Source organism: Palaemon carinicauda, chromosome 26, assembly GCF_036898095.1.
Source record: "Palaemon carinicauda isolate YSFRI2023 chromosome 26, ASM3689809v2, whole genome shotgun sequence".
Classification (NCBI taxonomy): domain Eukaryota; kingdom Metazoa; phylum Arthropoda; class Malacostraca; order Decapoda; family Palaemonidae; genus Palaemon; species Palaemon carinicauda.
In genome coordinates this window covers 103201184-103224825 of record NC_090750.1, presented here as the reverse complement: position 1 = coordinate 103224825, position 23642 = coordinate 103201184, and the positions used below count along the sequence as shown (strand labels likewise).

The 23642-nt window shown below is 38.2% G+C and overlaps 1 protein-coding gene across 1 annotated transcript in view; it reads right to left on the bottom strand.

Annotated features, from left to right (window-relative positions):
- Window positions 1–1776: 1776 nt before the first annotated feature.
- Window positions 1777–23642, bottom strand: part of LOC137619738 (uncharacterized) — a 45272-nt gene continuing 23406 nt past the window's right edge. Inside the window, exons 5-8 of the mRNA XM_068350039.1 lie at window positions 21623–21714; window positions 16683–16848; window positions 14183–14407; window positions 1777–2417 (exon numbers count right to left, since the gene is read on the bottom strand). Of these exons, the coding sequence (XP_068206140.1) occupies window positions 2340–2417; window positions 14183–14407; window positions 16683–16848; window positions 21623–21714 (561 nt within the window). The 3' untranslated portion in view covers window positions 1777–2339. The remainder of the gene's footprint in view (window positions 2418–14182; window positions 14408–16682; window positions 16849–21622; window positions 21715–23642) is intronic.

Sequence of the window (23642 nt, the reverse complement as noted above, 5' to 3'; positions counted from 1 at the left end):
ACAGCGAAAAATTGCCCAGTGAGGAAAGGAAATAAAATATATAAGAAATAATGAACAATTAAAATTGAATATTTCAAATGCATTAACATTAAATTAAAAGATATTTCATATATAAACTTTAACAAGACTTATGTCAACCTGTTCAACATAAAGACATTTGCTACTAGTTTGAACTTTTGAAGTTATAACGATTCAACTACCCGATTAAGATGATCATTTCACAGTTTATGTAAAATTAAGCACTATATGAATTAGCCACGGGTGTTATATAGTAAGTGTATTAATCTTTCCAATGGAATTTTCAGTTAATTTCTATCTTTATTCTTAGTTGTGCTATAAAACGTCAACATAAGTATGTTGGTACATCATGTCATTACTTGGTATTATTACCAGTAACCCATTACTTCCTGACTGCAATTTGTTACTGACGTACCACCAGAGGGCTATGTTGGTAGAAACCCACGACACAAAGAAAGAAAAGTTTTGTTGAAATGTATGATTCTATGTAGTACGTTGGCCAAGGTAAAGGCCAACCTTTGAGATACGACCACTAGCGTATTGTGTCCTTTGACTGGCCAGGCAATACTACATTGGATCCCTCTCTTTGGTTGCGGCTCATTTATCCTTTGCCTACACATACACTGAATAGTCCAGCCTATTCCTTACCCATTCTCTTCTGTCTGCATACACCTGAAAACAATGAGATTACCAAACAATTCTTTGCTCAAGTGGTTAACTACTGCACTGTAATTGTTCAGTGGCTACTTTCCCCTTGGTAAGGGTAGAAGTCTCTTTAGCTACAGTAAGCAGCTCTTCTAGGAGGACACTACAAAATCAAACCATTGTTCTCTACTCTTGGGTAGTGCCACAGCCTCTGTATCATGATCTTTCACTGTCTTGGGGTAGAGTTCTCTTGCTTGAGGGTATACTCGGGCACACCATTCTATATTATTTCTCTTCCTCTTGTTTGTTTTTTGAGGTTTGCCTTCATTTAGCGTCCAATCCAGCATATAGCAAAGTGACTGCTTCACCCAAAAAAGGGAAGAAGGAAGAAAACGGAGAGACATTCTACCTCTAATACTAAACTCGTGTTACAACCAATATCTTAGATGAGATGCTACTTGTATCGTAAGGGAGCTAGGTCAGCAACACGATTTGTCGAGTAGCTACCGCAGGACCAAGGATAAGATATCCTAGGACTTGTGGTTATATTCCCCCGAGTAGTTGTCTGTCATAACAGATTCTTACCTTCATGACTTGCGCCACTGATAGGTTCTTTCCGAAGGCTATCATTGTTCTTAAACTTCTAGTTTTTCCTTATTTCCTTTCCTCACTGGGCTATTTTCCCTGTTGGAGCAATTGGGGTTATATCATCCTGCTTTTCCGACTAGGGTTGCAGCTTAGCAAATAATAATAATAATAATAATAGCATAGATCTCGTATCCCTGACTTCATGCGCCCGAAATGGGATGGTACTTCCAGAATCTCAATGAATCAGCATAGCTGAAGATGCCTTTGTCTGAAGAAGCTATTTTCTTGAATGTAATAATGTATACCCTTTCAACATGGAATAGTCTTTAGTGCTCTGCAAGGGGACCTGAAAACTCTCTACGTAGCGTCGCTATGTCTTTACATGACGGAGGACCTGGTTATGTTATAGAAAAAAAAAATCTTCTCCTTCCTCAGACACTGAAATAAGCCAATGAACAAATGTGAAATTTCTCAATATGCTGTACAGTATTATTTACTGAGGGGTAAAATGGAGACAACATCACGTGAAGTCATGATTTAATTGCTGAAACATATTCCAAGTCATAAAATTGTTAACAATTATCATAATGAAAGGCAACTCATTGTCATAACTACTAATAAATACAATTTGTATTCACTTTCCTCCTAAGGGCCAACAAAAGAAAAACACCTAGCAGGAACTGTCAAACTGTTCAATCTTCATCATATATTGTACGACTGATACAACTGCTTTTTACAAACATATCTAACACGCTATTTACACAATCAAGAAATGAAAACTGTTTCAAACAATGTTAATATCATGTCAAAAATGGTTGGGATAATTAATATAATGTACAGTTCCTCAAAACTTGAAATATCCGAGAATTTTATTATCATAAGAAACTTAACAAGAACATAACATACACTAAAGAATTTAATTTAGGAACCAAACAACGCAAGGCTCCATAAACATTATACTTTTTAAATTAGTACTTTTGTTACACTGTACATATGAGTTCATTGATCACACTGATCAAAACTTTTATTCTATTTCCTTACCTACTTGGAGCTCAACATAAATTATATTATAAAACAAAATTTAAGATTTAAACAGCGAACAGTTTAATCATTCCACATTCCATGCATGAGCCCTGGCTTGCAGAAGCTGTGCACTGTTGACAATTCTGCAATTTAAAAGCATTTTGTGAAACTGATATCAATAAAATTCTTTAATTATATGGTATTCCAAAATATTATTATTATTGTTATTATTATTTTTATTTATTATTATTATTATCATTATTATTAATACTAATACTGATAGCTAAACTACTACACTAGTTTGAAAAGCACGATGCTACAAGCCCAAGAGCTCCAACAGGAAAGAATGGCCCCATGAGGAAAGGAAATAGGGAAATAAACTACAGGAGAATTAATGAACAAATAAAACCAAATATTTTAAGAACATTAACATTAATATAAATCTTTCATATATAAACTATAAAATCTTTACAAGAGAAAAAGAAATATACAATAGCATGCCTGAGTGTACCCTCAAGCAAGAGAACTCTACCCCCAAGACAGTGGAAGACCATGGTACATAGGCTATGGCACTACCCGAGACTAGAGAAAAATGGTTTGATTTTGGAGTATCCTTCTCCTCGGAGATCTGCTCACTATAGCTAAAGAGTCTCATCTACCCTTACCAAATTGAAAATAGCAACTGAACAATTACAGTGCAGTAGTTAACCACTTGGGCAAAGAAGAATGATTTGTTAATCTCAGTGTTGTCAGGTGTATGAGGAAAAAGGTGAACGGGGAAAGAAGAGGCCAGACTATTCGCTGCATGTGTAGGCAAAGAAAAACCGAGTTGTATCCATCCATGATAGAGGATCCTGAACTACAGAGCAATAGATTTCACACTGTTTATTGAAATTAAGAACATGTCTCTCATCGGTCTTTACCAAACTTGAAAAAATCCAAACATAATGGATTAGTAGCAACAGAGTCTGTCAGTGCTTAGCTAGCATGCCAAAACCTTCTTAAATCCTGAAATAAAGTGAGGAAGAAGGCAAACGTTCCTGAATTCCATCTAACAAAGTAACTCATACGCCAGAATGGTGTCTTTTATTTAGTATCTCCTAATTTCTTTATGCATGCCAAAGCTGTCGTGTTACTTTAGTGAACTTGCTATTAATTTTCCTGATATCATTTCTTCATAATAAACTAAGGCTTTGCACACAAGACATTTTAGGCAATTGACATGCATCTATGACTGTTAGAGTCCACGACACTGATGTACCAACCGTGTGTCACACGTTCGTACATAGTTCATTTTGTGTATATATTATGCTTGTATCTTCGCTCTTCCCTCGCACTAAAAAAGAGCCTGAATAAACATGTCTGTTTTTCTCACCAGTAATGGTGTCGATTTTGAACATGAAATTTCTTGTTGCCTTGAGCTTTTGTATATAAAGGAGTGTGTTCTATAATAAACTCACTCAGTTGCTTTCCTCCTGTCTTTAAGTCACAACCTTCTCTCGGCCCGTCACACTGACAGGTGTTGATCCTCCAAAATAGCTCCTACTGGTGTCTGTCACATTATTTTTAATAGTCAACCCTCCTTAATCGTGGGGGTTAAGTAACAGTCAGGCGTGAAAAGTAAGAATCCACGAATACTTGCTGCCCTATGGTAGGTTAACTCCTAACCTAACCTAACTGTCAACGTGCAGCTGACTAACAAATTAAATAACGCACTGTATTGCCTGATACAGTATTGTTTTTACTTGGTTTCTATTCACAGTATAAAATGTTATTTTCCTTAGTAAAATAAATTTTTGAATATACTTACCCGATGATCATATAGCTGCATCCCTGCTGCCCGACAGAAAAAACCTACGGGAGGAATACGCCAGCGATCGCTATACAGGTGGGGGTGTACATCAACAGCGCCATCTGTCAAGTAGGTACTCAAGTACTCGATGTCAACAACGAACCAATTTTCTCCTCTGTCCCACTGGTTCTCTATTGGGGAGGAAGGGTGGGTCCTTTAATTTATGATCATCGGGTAAGTATATTCAAAAATTTATTTTACTAAGGAAAATAACATTTTTCAATATCAAACTTACCCGATGATCATATAGCTGATTCACACCCAGGGGGGTGGGTAGAGACCAGCATAACAAGTTGACATTATGAGCTAAGTATTCCGTATTTTATTTTAGCAGTTATTCAAAATAACAAGCATAAAATAAATAAGTACCTGGTAAGGAAGACGACTTGAACAATTACTCTGCCTTTTTAAGTACGTCTTCCTTACTGAGCCTCGCGATCCTCATAGGATGCTGAGCGACTCCTAGGAGCTGAAGTATGAAGGGTTGCAACCCATACTAAAGGTCCTCATCAAAACCTCTAATCTAGGCGCTTCTCAAGAAATGATTTTGACCACCCGCCAAATCAAGTAGGATGCGAAAGGCTTCTTAGCCTTCCGGACAACCCAAAAATATTTCAAGAGAAAGATTAAAAAGGTTCTGGAATTAGGGAATTGTAGTGGTGGAGCCCCCACCACTACTGCACTCGTTGCTACGAATGGTCCCAGAGTGTAGCAGTTCTCGTAAAGAGACTGGACATTCTTAAGATAAAAGACGCGAACACTGATTTGCTTTTCCAATAGGTTGCGTCGAATGTATTTTGCAGAGATCTATTTTGTTTAAAGGCCACGGAAGTTGTGACAGCTCTAACTTCGTGTGTCCTTACCTTCAGCCAAGCTTGGTCTTCCTCATTCAGAAGGGAATGAGCTTCTCGTATTAACAGTCTGATAAAAATAGGATAAAGAATTCTCTGACATAGGCAAAGATGAATTCTTAACTGAACACCATAAAGCTTCAGACGGGCTTCGTAAAGGTTTTAAAATAGAACTTAAGAGCTCTTACAGGACATAATACTCTTTCTAGTTCATTTCCAACCATACGATAAGTTTGGAATATCGAACGATATTGGTCAAGGCCGAGAAGGCAGCTCGTGTTTGGCTAGAAAACCAAGATGTAGAACATGTAGCCGTTTCGGATGAGAATCCGATGTTCTTGCTGAAGGCATGAATCTCACTGACTCTTTTAGCTGTGGTTAAGCATATCAGGAAAAGAGTCTTAAAGGTGAGATCTTTCAGGGAGGCTGATTGAAGTGGTTCGAACCTGTCTAACATAAGGAATCTTAGAACCACGTCTAAATTCCAACCAGGTGTAACCAAACGACGCTCCTTCGTGGTCTCAAAAGACTTAAGGAGGTCCTGTAGATCTTTATTGTAGGAAAGATCTAAGCCTCTGTGACGGAAGACTGATGCCAACATGCTTCTGTAACCCTTGATAGTGGGAGCTGAAAGAGATCGCTCTTTCCTCAGATATAAGAGGAAGTCAGCTATTTGAGTTACAGAGGTACTGGTCGAGGATACGGATACTGACTTGCACCAGTTTCGGAAGATTTCCCACTTCGATTGGTAGACTCTAAGGGTGGATGTTCTCCTTGCTCTAGCAATCGCTCTGGTTGCCTCCTTCGAAAAAACCTCTAGTTCTCGAGAGTCTTTCGATACTCTGAAGGCAGTGAGACGAAGAGCGTGGAGGCCTTGGAGTACCTTCTTTACGCGTGGCAGGCGTAGCAGGTCCACCCTTAGGGGAAGAGTTCTGGGAACGTCTACTAGCCATCGAAGTACCTCGGTAAGTTATTCTCTCGCGGGCCAGAGGGAAGCAACTAGTGTCAACTTTGTCCCTTCGTGAGAGGCGAACTTCTGCAGTACCTTGTTGACAATCTAGAACGGAGGGAATGCATAAGATCTAGATGAGACCAGTCTAGTAGAAAGGCATCTATAAGAACTACTGCTGGGTCCGGGATAGGTGAGCAAAGTATTGAGAGCCTCTTGGACATCGAGGTTGCGAAGAGATCTATGGTTGGCTGGCCCCAGGTGACCCAAAGTCTCTTGCATACATCCTTGTGGAGGGTCCAATATGTTGGAATTATTGTCCCTTCCTACTGAGACAATCTGCTAAGACATTCAAGTTGCCTTGGATGAAACTTGTTACTAGTGAAAAGTCTAGACCTGTTGAACAGGAGAGGAGGTCACTTGCGAACTCGTACCATGTCAGAGAGTAGGTCCCTCCTTGCTAGGAGATGTACATCAAAGCAGGGAGTTGACCGTGTTCACCTCCACTACTTTGCCTTGAAGGAGAGACCTGAAGCTTTTCCAGGTCAGACGTACTGCCAGAAGCTTCTTGCAGTTGAAATGCATTGTCCTTTGACTCGAGTTCCATAATCCCGAGCATTCCCTACCGCCTAAGGTCGCACCCCAGCCTACGTCTGATGCGTCAGAGAAGAGAACGTGGTTGGGAGTCTGAATAGTCAGGGGAAGACCCTTCCAAAGGTTGATAAAGTCCTTTCATCAAGTCAGACCAGACTTATCTTCCGGAAACCGGGATCGAGACCGCTTCTAGCGTCTTGTCCTTTTCCAGTGAAGAGCTAGATGAAACCGAAGAGGACGGAGGTGTAGTCTTCCAAGTGACACCAATTGAACCACGGATGACAGTGTCCTAACCAGACTCATCCACAGCCTGACAGGGCCGTGTTCCTTCTTCAGCATCTTCTGTATGGATAGCAGGGCTGGGGGTTGATCGTCTTGTTCAGCCATGTCCTCATCAGAGGGTTCCTCATCCGAAACTGATGAGGAAACGGCAACGGAGTGGGCAACGTCTGACTCACTGAATCCGGTCGCACTGGTGGATGCGTGACGGAGCCGGACACAAGATCATGGTACTGCACAGTCTGTGAACTGTCAACCATGGAGACGCGAGGAAGTACAGCGACAACCCGAAACTGTCTAGACTGTCTGGGTTGTGCAGACAACCCCTTATCGGGTTGCTGAGGTTGCCGCACTGCGTCACAACAAGTCACCTCTGCTGGTTGTTGAACGTCTTCCTAGTGACACACTGAACGTCCACAACCACCTCCGAGATTCGCTTAACGTCAACGTGCGACTGGCAACCCACACTGGGTCGCACCGGTGGAGGAACCATCTCAACTGGCGAACGTGAGTAGGATACCTCAGCTTCAACAGGGCGTACAACCAACCAGTAGGAAGGTTGTTGGCTAGAAGGTTCTTCTCCGTAAAAAATCCTCTAACAAGGACTAAGCTTGGACTGCATGTCTTGCAACAAAGCCCAAGGTCTATGGGAGCAGGTGTGGCAACAGACGGGGTTAGCGACTGAAGCGGAACCATTTACCCTCCCTGGAAGCATATTATGCTTTAATTAAAGTCCATACGAGGCTAAGCAGCTTAAGGCTCCTCTCCAAATGACAGAGTCCTCAAGGGAATATCAGAAGGCGGGAGAACAGCACTATCTCATCTACCGGAACCATGTCCGAGAAAAGCTAGGTATTCTCAGTGAGGGTTTCACTGGTGCATAAGCAGCAGACCAGAAGACAACGTTATGTAACTGCTTGACAGTCTGTGAACTGTCAAAAACTGAACTGTCAACCCCAACAGGTGCGTGAGGACATACAGCACTGGTGTATTAGTAGCAGACCAGAATGCAACGTCATGTAACTGCTAGACAGTCTGTGAGTTGGCAACAACCAAAGCTGTGTGGGGAAGCCTCAACTCCTGACTGACTAGTTTGCTGCGGGCGAGTGGCGGTAACCACAGTGTGTTGTGGAGGCTGACACACCGTGTCAAAACACGGCAGCTTGTGGTAGCTCACGCACGGCAACGGAGTGCTCCGTGTGTCTGTGGGAGTCAGCATGCGTCTGGCAGGGTCGACTGCGCATGGGTGGAGGAGCTCTCACAACAAGAGTGTGGGAGCAGGCAGCCATGCTGGGCGCACAACCGTGGCAGGCTGTAGGCCAACGGGTGCATCGTCAACCTTCTCGGCAGTCGGAGTGTGGGAGCTGGCAACAACAAAAGCGGAGTGCTGGTGCGTGGGAGGGACTGCCGTGGGTTGCGGAGCATGCCGCATTGCGGCAAAACACGGCAGCCTGACAGCACCTTCCCACTGCTGAAGCGGTAGCTCACGCATGTCAACGGAGGGTGCAGCATGAACATGCGTCTGGCAGGGTAGACTGCACATCGGTGGTGGAGCTCTCACAGGTGGAGTGTGGGAGCAGGCAGCCGCAGTATCTGCTGAGCGCACAACCGTGGCAGGTTGTAGGTTAACAGGTGCAGTGTCAACCTTCTCAGCACGATACTCCTGCATGAAGGAAGCAAGCTGAGACTGCATAGTCTGCAGCATGGACCACTAGGGTCTACAAAAGACGGCAACAACGGAGCTACTGTCCGTTGTGACTGAGGGTCTAAAACAGCTGGTGCGGCAACAGACGGAGTTACTGCCTGTTGCGGTACCACCTTGCCTCTCTTGGGAGGTGTGCAGTCGTCGGATGACTGCAGCGAGTCCGAACTGACCCAGTGGCTACACCTAGGCCGTTGGACTTGCGCGGAAGGGACCGACTTGCATTTAAAAAGCTGCAAGATTTGGTCCATGGTTTCTGCGAGAAACCTCTTCCGCAGACGAGGAATAAATGGGCTCTCTCGTCTTTGTGTGGGTGGGGTGATCACGTCGGCAACGTGTGTAGATACACCCGAAACCACGGAGGGAAACGTCTGTTCGTCGATCAAGGCCTGTGGAACCCATAAGTCCTTCGACATTACTTCTCCCCTGGGCTTGGGAGTTTGTAAGAGGTATCGGACTAGGTGAACAACTGGCACGAACAGACGAACCCTCGAACGCAACACTGTAACACTTTGCGCATATCACTTTATCACTTTTGATTTTCTGTCTGCACTTATTTCACTGAAATCGAAACTTTAACTGATTTCCACCTGAAACACGCAATCCTATCCTTCATTAAAAGGTAGTAATTGCGAAAACAGTTTACAATGCAACAGAAAAACATAATTAAAGATAAAGAATTCAGTGGCTGGAAAAGAGACTAAACACTAGATCAAATAAACTACGTTTAAAATCTCTCACCGCATAAAGCCTGGGAACAAGAATAAAACTCTAGAAACGTTTTACCTTCTTCCCCTACAGCGACTAGGGAGAAGAGTAAAAAACGAGAACAACGTTACCCGCTTGAACGAAACGTTTATTCTCCTCTCTCTCCCTCCGTCTCTATCTCTCTCTCTCTTCTCTCTTGACTTAGAACCTGAGAGAAGAGCCCAATTAAATATCGTTAAAACATATTATTGCTAAAGGAAAAAACTGAAAGGTTTCCCAAATAAAAAGGTCCTTTATTTAGAATTTAAACCATTTAAGCTAAGAAAGAATGAACGAAACGCTAGAATCGGTTTACTCTTACTGCAACGTGAAACCGTGAAATACTCTCTCTCTATCGTAACGATAGAGCGCATGTTGAACGTTCTGAACGTCAACAACTGCGGAGACTAAACTAAACGTTAGTTCCTCTTTGAAAACAGTACGAGACTATCAAAGAAATTCTTTCAAAAACATTAAAATTAAAAAGGTATAAATTCTTAAAAGGTAAATACGATATGACGGGCTCAATGTTAATTAACTTCGGTTCCAAGTAAGGACCGCCTACTATTAGGAAAGGTCGCATATAAACAAACATAAAAATTAATTTTTATAAGTTTATAAAAAATGGAAAGTTAATTGAAGAGGCCTATAAAGGCGGAGAGATATATAACTTGTTAAGCAAAATTGCCAAAAACCTAAACACACTTCCGACTAAGGGAAGGGTCGGCCATTTAAAAGTGAAAGAGAGTCCATACTCTCTTCGTCACCAACACTTCCGTCTAAGGGAAGGGTCGGCCATTTAAAAGTGAAAGAGAGTCCATACTCTCTTCGTCACCATAATTAAATCTATCCAAAACGAGTTCAAGTTTTGAAATGAAGATAAAACCCCTGCATAGCGAAAGCTCAAAACTGGAAAAGTGTACTTCACCAAATCGTTGTGAAAACAAATCCAGTTAGGGACGGCGTATTTAGTAGGTCTTGCCTGTGGCACGACAGAGGGAAAATTGGTTCGTTGTTGACATCGAGTACTTGAGTACCTACTTGACAGATGGCGCTGTTGATGTACACCCCCACCTGTATAGCGATCGCTGGCGTATTCCTCTCGTAGGTTTTTTCTGTCGGGCAGCAGGGATGCAGCTATATGATCATCGGGTAAGTTTGATATTGAAAACACTGTTTTAATGATTTAACACATTTCAGTTCGTGTAAAGTACATGTACACGCATGTACTACGTGCAGTACACAGCAAGACTACAGTACGTATAACACGAATTATCGCCAAACGTACACATAAACAATATACTATAACAACAAAACTATAGAGTTTCTCTCTAATATAACACTCGCTGATACTGTACAGTAGTACATATTACTTTAATATATGAACATGTACTATCACTATAGTATAACTTAATTAGCGAAGATAATACTCGAAAGTGTTTGCTGTTTTTGGCAGGTCGAATAGCGCCATTAAAACTCACCGTACATGTAGCCTATATCTACATTACTACTGTAAAGTAAGGTATTTCGTATGCAGAATTGTACAGTAGTTAACATAATGATAATATTGACTAACAATGATGATATTAGCACAAAAATTAAAAGAAAAAGTATCAGTACAACACCACTTACTGTTAACCCTTTTACCCCCAGGCTATTTGGAAATTTCCAACCCTTAACCCCCAAGGGTTATTTTTTATTCAAGCACATTTTGCAGTATATATTTTTCAAATTGCTTTAACAGCCTTAATTTTTGTCATAGAGAGGTCATGTTGGTCTCATTCTCTTGGAAAATGCCTGAATTTTCTCAAAAAAAATTGTAAATAGCATTTTTTTTGCAGGGACTTACCAGTACGTCCATGGGGGTAAAGGGATGTGTTTTGTGAAACGTACCAGTACGTCCTTTGGGGGTAAAAGGGTTAATGTACAAAGTTCTACGCAATAAGTCAGAAGTACGATGCAACTCTTTGAGCCGTCGACTGTTTGGGGCATGGGGTAGTGTAATGTACGTTTCACATTTTACAATAAAATTCCTATAAGCACACTGGATATGTACAGGTTCTTTAGCTCATTTTTTACGTCACAAGGTGATTCTGCACAAAAAAGACCAAAGCGGGAGATGCACAAAATGAGGTCGAGTGAGCAAGAGATGAAACGCTGTGCTCTGTGGAGGGAAACGTTGCGAAGCATGCTGGGTGTAAAGGAGCGCAGTCCATTTAACCCTTTTACCCCCAGGCTATTGGAAATTTCCAACCCTTAACCCCCAAGGAGTTATTTTTTTCCCACCACATTTTGCAGTATATTTTTTTTAAATTGCTCTAACAGACTTAATTTTTGTCATAGAGAGGTCAGGTTGTTCTCATTCTCTTGGAAAATGCCAGAATTTTCTCAAAAAATTATAAAAAATATGAAAAAAAAATTTTTAAAGCATTTTTTTGCAAGGACGTACCGGTACGTCCATGGGAGTAAAGGGATGGCTTTTGTGAAACGTACCAGTACGTCCTTTGGGGGTAAAAGGGTCAAAATCATCAGACTGTGAGAGTACTCATCGCGAAACCGCAAATACATGATTTATTTAATAGGTTATATGGCGAATCAGTGAAGATAGAATCCGCTAATTTCGAGGGCTAACTGTATTATCAAGTGGAGGAGATCAACCAGCCCCAAAGAAAGTAATCTAACTTTCGCAAAGTAGGCCCTCCCACAAAATTATTTACAATGAAATGAGCGATAAATAAGATATGGGTGGCCTCTCTCAGGAATATTTTATAAAAACTTGCATACAATATGATAATAAAGTGAAGAGGAGATAATATACTGAACCTACACACTTTTTAAACAGATATGTATTAGGGCCATACGGTATGCTGAAAATTGTAAACAAGTCTGAAAATTGTGCACAAGTCTGAAAATTGTGCACAAGTCTGAAAATTGTAAACAAGTCCGAAAATGGTAAACATGTCTGAAAATTGTAAACAAGTCTGAAAATTGTAAACAAGTCTGAAAATTGTAAACAAGTCCGAAAATTTTAAACTAGTCTGAAAATTGTAAACAAGTCTGAAACTAACATCCAGGAATTAAGCTCGGAAAACAATATGCACAACCAAATCAAAACTCGAAAGTAAGAAAAAAAAAAGGTTGTTTCCCTGTTGTCATGCGACAACCGTAAGTTAATTCATACGTCGTGACAGAAACTCAAAGTAAACACCACACTGGGGCGAATAAATTCGATACATTTATTACGTTAACTCTATCGCTAAGAGTCGATCGATCTATTTACCAAGGCACTTCCCAAAATTATGGGGGGGTAGCCGGCAAAAAAAAAAAAAAAAAAAAAAAAAAAAAAAAAAAAAAAAAAAAAAAAAAAGGGTACTTTTCGTCACTTCATTTCTCCCAGCCTGACGAGGGATTCAGCCGAGTTTAGTTGGTCGTGCTAGGGTGCCACAGCCCAACCTCCCCGTTATCCACCACAAATGAAGAGTAATGATATAAAATCAGAAGTTGACCAATTTTACTTAACTTATAAGTTGACAGTTGAAAATATTCAAATCACACGTTATGGAGGTACTTGACTATATCAAAACTCTTAACATTTTCGACAGGGAATGCAAATATTCTTATCAAGTTGTTATAGAATGTTAATTCATATACACTGTGAGCAAAAAAAACTATTAGCATAACGGGTAATTATAATTACCGTAATTATCTGCAATTACCGGAAATGGTAATTTGTTACGCAAAATGATGGACTACTTTTGTTTGCTACTTGTAGTGTTTGCTTGTTCTTGAAAGCTATTAGGCGGTGATGATAATCGGCTTTTCGCAATTAAAGTATTCGCTAGAAAATGTACGCTGAATACTCAATTGTTATTGTAAACAGATGTTAGTATTTAGGTGTTGTTACGATTTGTTTTATACATCTGTTTGTCGCACTTACGCATAACCCCTACTTTGTTGGTAATTATGGTATGCTGGAGATAAAAGACCATCGAAGCATAACCTCTAGCCTACTGCCAAAATCAAGACTCGAACATTACATGAGGTATATGATGAAGGCAAAATAGGGGGGTCGAACATTACACGAAGTCGAATATTACACGATTATATACGGTAATTTAAAATATATGTATAATTCATAGTAATTTCCCTAATTAAAGAACGAAGGTTTGTGTAACGCGTAGGAGCAAACAGTAATTCATACTACAGACATGATTATAAAGTAGGCAATTCATATATCATACAAACCCAATCTAGGATACTCTTTACAATTCATCTACTTTTTCTGAAACTTGATGACAGATCAATTCACCACAAATAATCCCATTGTAAATATTAGGTCACCTCACTACTGATCTATGCTACAGTACTGTTCTTTTAATGCAAAACAAACGTGTTGGACGTAGATTTTGTTTCATGCAATACAAGCGAGTGAGCAAGACAAAGCACCATAAATACGACCTGCTCAAACAGTGACCAAGGGCAGGCCAGGAATCAGCACGCTCATGAACATTACAGCATTTAAAGATATTTTGGAAAATAATCTACATATATCAGCTGAAATATGAAAACCTATTTTGTATATCCAAAGATAGAAAGGCGAGGAATAAAATATAAAAAAAACAGATAACCTAATCATGCAGTTCGTTATCTAAGTAGCAAATGACGCTTTGGTGTTACCAGTTGCAAGGGACCCCAATGGTCTGGCAATACTTGAGCAAGAATGCAATTATTAATGCATCTTGGTAATAAACCCTTTCTATAAATCAATTGCAAGTGCATTAGCAGCTTCTTAAAATTGTAAAGGTATATACAAAGCTAAGTAGTAAAAGCATTAACCATAACCACAGTGCAATACTGTACTGCCAAATTTACTCGTTAATCATGCGCTCCTTTACTTGTGCTAATCATGCAAAGAAATTTCAAAGACCCATTACCTGGCAATGAGTGTGAAGAGTTGGCTTACAGGCACAGCAGACCATGCAGTGGTTACGTGGGCAGATTGTCTGGAGGTGCACACTGTGCGTGCACCACGAGTAGGTGACTGCGTTGCCGCAACAGTTGCAGATCATGGTGCCGGGAATTATGTGCTGTAGTTTTGAAGTTGTTGAGCAACAGGGCAATACAACTTCTGACACTAACAACTTACAGAGTCCTGATATCTGTAATATTAAAGCAATGAGAGAAAGCAAAACAAAATACACAGATTACAGAATTTCTTACATATGAAGAGATACAGTACAGTACGGCATTTCTTAAATATGAACGGATAAAGTACAGCATTTCTTAAATATGAACGGTTACAGTACAGCATTTCTTACATATGAACGGATACAGTACAGTATTTCTTACATATGAAGAGATGCAGTACAGCATTTCTTACATATGAACGGATGCAGTACGGTATTTCTTAAATATGAACGGATGCAGTACGGTATTTCTTAAATATGAACGGATACAGTACAGTATTTCTTACACATGAAGAGATACAGTACAGCATTTCTTACGCATGAAGGGATACAGTACAGCATTTCTTACACATGAAGGGATACAGTACAGCATTTCTTACACATGAAGGGATACAGTACAGTATTTCTTACACATGAAGGGATACAGTACAGCATTTCTTACACATGAAGGGATACAGTACAGCATTTCTTACACATGAAGAAATACAGTACAGCATTTCTTACACATGAAGGGATACAGTACAGCATTTCTTACACATGAAGAGATACAGTACAGCATTTCTTACACATGAAGGGATACAGTACAGCATTTCTTACACATGAAGAAATACAGTACAGCATTTCTTACACATGAAGGGATACAGTACAGCATTTCTTACACATGAAGGGATACAGTACAGCATTTCTTAAATGTGAACGGATACAGTACAGCATTTCTTACACATGAAGGGATACAGTACAGCATTTCTTACACATGAAGGGATACAGTACAGCATTTCTTACACATGAAGGGATACAGTACAGCATTTCTTACACATGAAGAGATACAGTACAGCATTTCTTACACATGAAGGGACACAGTACAGCATTTCTTACACATGAAGGGACACAGTACAGCATTTCTTACACATGAAGGGACACAGTACAGCATTTCTTACACATGAAGAGATACAGTACAGCATTTCTTACATATGAACTTTATCAAAGCCTGTCCAGTATACTGTTTTACTGGACAGATTAAACACAATAAAATTCTGAATCCCTATTGAGAATCATTAGCAGCAATGAGATTAAGACATGCACTGTTAAGAGGTCTCTAGTAACATATCTATATAACCCCACCACCATGTTACAAACTAGCTTTTTTAAATAAGAAATCTATAGATCAACTGAACGCAAAATAGTTAACCCTTTTACCCCCAAAGGACGTACTGGTATGTTTCACAAAACTCATCCCTTTACCCCCATGGACGTACCGGTACGTTCTTGCAAAAAAAATGCTATAGAAATTTTTTTTTTCATATTTTTGATAATTTTTTGAGAAAATTCAGGCATTTTCCAAGAGAATGGGACCAACCTGACCTCTCTATGACGAAAATTAAGGCTGTTAGAGCAATTTAAAAAAAATATACTGCAAAATGTGCTTGAAAAAAAATAACCCTTGGGGGTTAAGGGTTGGAAATTTCCAAATAGCCTGGGGGTAAAAGGGTTAACAGACCACATCGCAAGCAGCCATTACAAGACTAGGAGCCCAGCAATATTGATAAGTAAATCAGGATTCTTCAAGATAACGTTTAGCGAACACCAACTTGGTGTGCCATTTATTAGCTGCCGCTTAAACTCTCTCCAAAGAAATATTTCCGCAAAACTTAAGGGACGTAGGTGTACTCATATACTGAACCTTAATCTGCAAGGGTTTTGATAGAACTTGGATTTCAAATTTTGCAATTTTCTGTGACTAAACTTATAACTAGAGGGGCACTCTGTAGAGCGCAGACATCCGTCACGGCAGCTTATTTCTCTACCCTTTGCTCGACCTTGACCTTAACATGTATTAATTGGCGTGGATTTTCATACACTCAAATACGAACCAAGTTTGAAGTCTCTGTGACAACGATGTCTAAAATTATAGCCGATTACGTGAATTGGATATTTTGCTTGACCGTGACCTTGACCTTCCAAAACTTAATCATTTCCCACTTTTTACATAACAGTTAATCCCCGATGATTAAAATTGTGGCCAGGAAGGTGTACACAAACAAACAAACAAACACACATACAGGGACGAAAACATAACCTCCTTCCAACTTCGAAAGCAGAGGTAAAAAGCAAGAACAAGATAACATTACCAATTTATACATTCTTAAGAAGCAATAAAGGTTAAATATTCAATCAATATTAATCAAATCAATTGAAAATAGTCAATGGCTTGCAGAGGAGTAAATGTACGAATCATAACGACACTTACCTCATAGCTATAGAGATTCTGCATGAGACACTCGTCTACGCGAGCAAGAAGCACGTCCAGCTCGTACTGATGCAGTATATTAAGAGGATTGTCACAATTCTTGCAAGAACAGGCTTGGTTAACGCGGCAGAGCACACCTGCTCGCGCACAGGGGCATTTCATTGTCCTGCAACGGAAGAGAAAATACAACGGATGTGAGCTTCATACATAAAGTACAGAAGGTCCTTAACTTAAAAACATTCAGAGATACAAAGGCAAATCCAACTGAAAATAACAAAGATAAGACAAAGAAATACCGTAATAACAAAGATAAGACAAAGAAATACTGTAAGAACAAAGATAAGACAAAGAAATACCGTAATAACAAAGATAAGACAAAGAAATACTGTAAGAACAAAGATAAGACAAAGAAATACTGTAAGAACAAAGATAAGACAAAGAAATACTGTAAGAACAAAGATAAGACAAAGAAATACCGTAATAACAAAGATAAGACAAAGAAATACCGTAATAACAAAGATAAGACAAAGAAATACCGTAATAACAAAGATAAGACAAAGAAATACTGTAAGAACAAAGATAAGACAAAGAAATACCGTAATAACAAAGATAAGACAAAGAAATACCGTAATAACAAAGATAAGACAAAGAAATACTGTAAGAACAAAGATAAGACAAAGAAATACCGTAATAACAAAGATAAGACAAAGAAATACCGTAATAACAAAGATAAGACAAAGAAATACTGTAAGAACAAAGATAAGACAAAGAAATACCGTAATAACAAAGATAAGACAAAGAAATACTGTAAGAACAAAGATAAGACAAAGAAATACTGTAATAACAAAGATAAGACAAAGAAATACTGTAAGAACAAAGATAAGACAAAGAAATACCGTAATAACAAAGATAAGACAAAGAAATACAGTAATAAGAAAGATGAGACAAAGAAATACCGTAATAACAAAGATAAGACAAAGAAATACTGTAATAACAAAGATGAGACAAAGAAATACTGTAATAACAAAGATGAGACAAAGAAATACTGTAATAAGAAAGATGAGACAAAGAAATACCGTAATAACAAAGATAAGACAAAGAAATACCGTAATAACAAAGATAAGACAAAGAAATACCGTAATAACAAAGATAAGACAAAGAAATACCGTAATAACAAAGATAAGACAAAGAAATACCGTAATAACAAAGATAAGACAAAGAAATACTGTAATAACAAAGATGAGACAAAGAAATACTGTAATAACAAAGATGAGACAAAGAAATACTGTAATAACAAAGATAAGACAAAGAAATACCGTAATAACAAAGATAAGACAAAGAAATACCGTAATAACAAAGATAAGACAAAGAAATACAGTAATAAGAAAGATGAGACAAAGAAATACCGTAATAACAAAGATAAGACAAAGAAATACTGTAATAACAAAGATGAGACAAAGAAATACTGTAATAACAAAGATGAGACAAAGAAATACTGTAATAAGAAAGATGAGACAAAGAAATACCGTAATAACAAAGATAAGACAAAGAAATACCGTAATAACAAAGATAAGACAAAGAAATACCGTAATAACAAAGATAAGACAAAGAAATACCGTAATAACAAAGATAAGACAAAGAAATACCGTAATAACAAAGATAAGACAAAGAAATACTGTAATAACAAAGATGAGACAAAGAAATACTGTAATAACAAAGATGAGACAAAGAAATACTGTAATAAGAAAGATGAGACAAAGAAATACCGTAATAACAAAGATAAGACAAAGAAATACTGTAATAACAAAGATGAGACAAAGAAATACTGTAATAACAAAGATGAGACAAAGAAATACTGTAATAACAAAGATAAGACAAAGAAATACTGTAAGAACAAAGATAAGACAAAGAAATACAGTAATAAGAAATATAAGACAAAGAAATACCGTAATAACAAAGATAAGACAAAGAAATACTGTAATAACAAAGATGAGACAAAGAAATACTGTAATAACAAAGATGAGACAAAGAAATACTGTAATAAGAAAGATGAGACAAAGAAATACCGTAATAACAAAGATAAGACAAAGAAATACTGTAATAACAAAGATGAGACAAAGAAATACTGTAATAACAAAGATGAGACAAAGAAATACTGTAATAAGAAAGATGAGACAAAGAAATACCGTAATAACAAAGATAAGACAAAGAAATACCGTAATAACAAAGATAAGACAAAGAAATACCGTAATAACAAAGATAAGACAAAGAAATACCGTAATAACAAAGATAAGACAAAGAAATACTGTAATAACAAAGATAAAATAAAGAAAGACTGTAATAACAAAGTTAAGACAAAGAAAAACTGTAATAAGAAAGATAAGACAAAGAAATACTGTAATAACAAAGATAAGACAAAGAAATACCGTAATAACAAAGATAAGACAAAGAAATACCGTAATAACAAAGATAAGACAAAGAAATACCGTAATAACAAAGATAAGACAAAGAAATACTGTAATAACAAAGATAAGACAAAAAAATGCTGTAATAACAAAGATAGGACAAAGAAATACTGTAATAACAAAGATAAGACAAAGAAAGACTGTAATAACAAAGATAAGACAAAGAAAGACTGTAATAACAGAGATAAGAAAAAGAAATACTGTAATAAGAAAGATAAGACAAAGAAATACTGTAATAACAAAGATAACACAAAGAAATGCTGTAATAAGAAAGATAAGACAAAGAAAGACTGTAATAACAAAGATAAGATAAAGAAATACTGTAATAACAAAGATAAGACAAAGAAATACCGTAATAACAAAGATAAGACAAAAAAATACCGTAATAACAGAGATAAGACAAAGAAATACTGTAATAACCAAGATAAGACAAAGAAATACTGTAATAACAAAGATAAGACAAAGAAATACTGTAATAACAAAGATAAGACAAAGAAATACCGTAATAAACTAATATTACATCATTTAATACATTAAGCAAAACAACATTTGTAATAACCCAATATCTATTTCATATGAAACCCGACTATTTGTTGACTTTTGTAGCTGGAAATCATAGGCATTGGATTCAGGTTAGGCCTACCATAAGCCAAAATTTAACAAAATTGGACTTGCAAACAATTTGACTCACAAACAGCTTCTTGGAATCAATTAAGTTTTAAAGTTGAGGATCTTCTGTAGTAAGAATCTGAATAAAAAATGGCTGGAAAAAGAGAAATGAAGGAAGAAAAAAGGCTTTAGCAAATGCAAAGGGATGAGGAATGAAGGCGTTGTATGAAAATTTAGAAACATCTAAAGACTTTACACAAGATAGCAAAAATAAAGACTAAAGACTTGAAAAATATAAAAAAAGATAAAGGATTGGAATAAAAGAATTTTTTTCCCAAATGAGAGGAACATAAGAACAAGATGAAATTAATATTTTCAAAGCTTAAAATGAAGAGAACCCTACAAAACAAAAGATAGCAATCAACAAGAAAGATAGTTATGCATATCTATTGAAGGGAAGAGACCACTTGATAAAACGAAATGGGCAAATGTTCTCTCGGACCTGACCAGATGATATACCAGTCAAAGTCCAGTAATGTTTGGGAAATTGAGAGCCTTGATATACTGTGGGACCTAATGGGTCAAGAATTATAACTTAGTTTTAGAAAATTTGGAGCCACAGTTTCACACACTCACTGGGCTCACCAGAGGGATGTTTACTGAAATGAAGTGTGAAACTTGGACAGTAAATAGGGGGAATGGAAAAGGAAAGAGAGGACAACATAAATACAAAAGCAGTGACACTCGGAGACTGGGGAATGCTACAGAAATGCGTTTTACTGGTTTTAAAATGTCAAACAAGGTACAGTACTTTACACTTTCAAGAATCGAGAGAAAAAGGAAAAAAATACCCATATATCACACCTCAAAAAGACATAATACCACATAATGCATATTCACTATGAAAAAACAAAAACAATATATGATTAACAGACGAAAAATAAGAGAACAGAGTACCGAATACAAATTTATTGACAAAACAGCTAAATAAAAATAATTTAAGTGTGCAGCCAATCCTATCATATTTAAAGTAATATTTAAAATGGTTAATATTCAAAATAACTACCAGTGACCATAATTACAAAGTTACAGTACTGTATACAGAATAGATAAGACTTGAGACTCCTACCAGGTACGATACAGATAACCTTTATTATTATTATTATTATTATTATTATTATTATTATTATTATTACTAGCCAAGCTACAACCCTAGTTGGAAAAGCAAGATGCTATAAGCCCAAGGGCTTCAACAGTGAAAAATAGCCCAGAGAGGAAAGGAAATAAGGAAATAAATTATGAGAATAAATTAACAATATATCATTCTAAAAAAAGTAACAGCATCAAAACAGATATGTCCTATATAAACTATTAACAACGTTAAAAACAATGTTATAAAAACATTGTCATATATAAACTATAAAAAGACTCATGTCAGCCTGGTCAACATAAAAATATTTGCTCCAACTTTGAACTTTTGAAGTTCTACCGATTCAACTACCCGATTAGGAAGATCATTCCACAACTTGGTTACAGCTGGAATAAAACATCTAGAGTACTCTGTAGTATTGAGAATCATGATGGAGAAGGCCTGGCTATTAGAATTAACTGCCTGCCTAGTATTAAGAACAGGATAGAATTGTCCGGGGAGATCTGAATGTAAAGGATGGTGAGTTATGAAAAATCTTATGCCACATGCATAATGAACTAATTGAACGACGGTCACTGGTTTGTCCACTATACATGGCAATGTAACTCTTACCTCACATTATCTATAAATAAATTAATGAAGTAAAACAAGGAATACCCACACCACACACAAAAAAACATATTACAGGATCATATACTTAATGACTTGATGCTTACCTACAACTTTCACTGCAATTACAACCCTTTTCTAAATACAGAGCCGGAGAATACTGGCATTCACTATTCAGGGGCATTGGCTGTGGAGGCATCTGGAAGATAAAAAGACTACATGAATATCATCGTCATTATCATTATTATTACAGTATTATTATTATTTATTATTTCTTAGATCTTAATGATTATTGTTGTTGTTGTTATAATTATTAAAAGCTAAGCTATAACCCTAGTTGGAAAAGCAAGATGCTATAAGCATAAGGGCTCAAACAGGGAAATATAACCCAGTAAGGAAAGGGAACAAGGAAGTAATTAAACTACAAGAGAAGTATTAAACAGTCAAAATAAAATATTCTAAGAACAGTAACAACGTACCGGTAAATTAGATCTTTCATATATAAACTATAAAGGGATTTTGACGAAGGAAAAATCTATTTCTGGGGAGAGACCTGTGACGCCCGGCGAAATCCATGAGAGGCTATCTACTGTTCCTTGAAACTCTGGTCAGTGAACAGATGAATCAATAGAATACTAATAGCCAGTAAATAATGTTAGACCCGGTTCTGAACGTCTGAGTCAGGGGTGGCCAACCTGTGGCGGATGCGCCAACAGTGTCACATTTCATGAATACAAGTGTCGAACTATACCCCAAAAGATAGTACATTAAATGATTTTTCTTTAAAATTGATTTTTATGAGTTATACAGCTGATCCCAGCCTGTGAATAGGATCACTAACCAAAGTTCAAGGAACATCCAGACTTATGTCCCCTTTCTTTTACAGAAGGTTCGCCTACATGGTTCCCGTCAGGATGATGATGAATCTCTCTGGCCTGCAAGAGAGGCTCTCCGCCCTTGGTTATCAAGGTTGGGAAGAAATGCTCCATCTAGAGGTCCCTATCTCCTCAGAGTGTCCTCTCTAAGGTTGGACGACGACCCCATGGACGGGCAGGTAGGTGGGGATGAATTTTGAGCCTTCAGCTTTGCAATTACCTATGTCACCGACCTAGGACCCTTAATGGATCCTGATGTTCATGTTACCCTGCATAAACCGTGACTGCTAAAAGCAACACATTCTAGGGAAAACCAAGGGGCTATGACGGAGCTCAAAAGTATGGTAGTGAGTCGGATCCGTTCAGGAACTCAGAAGTTTCCCCCTACAGCCCCAGGCATATCGAAGTAACCTCCTTCGATAAAAACAACGCATAGAGATTTGCGTTACATGTTCCATATATAGATGGTACCATAAATCTGGATGGCATAGACGTCCTCCCTCTGGGGGACCTAGAATTTACTCCCAGGTACTAGAATTCCCGTTCAACGGATTCGTTCGATTGAAAGAGATTGCCTTGGTTAGGTTAGACAAGGTACCGAAGGTAACAGTATTATTTCCTAAAGGGCAGGCCCGATCTGTCTGGACCAGGATGTTGTCAGTCTGGGGGGTACGATAATTCCAAGATCTGCCCTTCCAATTCGACCTACACGTTTGATGGTCTGATCGGGTTAGTTGTGGGAAATACGTTCTGTCTGAGGCCTCTATCAGACAGGAATCGATAGTCGGTTACCCACTCGTCATCACAGCCTCCCTCCGATTCGACGTCTATGCATCCAAATCCCCCTCATCAGGTGGTCTACCTCACTGATTCACCAGGTACACAGCCCAACCCCGTTGGGATGTTTTACCTGCATACAGCCCTAGATCCGAACCCTCAGGCTCCTCTCGTGGACACCAGAGAGGAAGCTACAGGAGTAGAAGACAGTCTCGACATCGAGACGGACCTAGAAAAAAGGGGGCTCGGAGAAGGAAAGTACCTAGATTCACCCCCTCACAACGCGGTGGTCCCGGTAGGGGGTAGACTTTACCACTTTTGAGACCATTGGACCTTCGGTCTGTGGGCTCATAGCATAATCTCTAAAGGTTTGAGGTGAAAATGGCCACAAGGTCCTCCTCCTCCACCAGTGACCTTCTCCCAGAAATCCACTCCCATCCTGGAAGAGTACACCACAGGGTTACTCAAGAAGAAG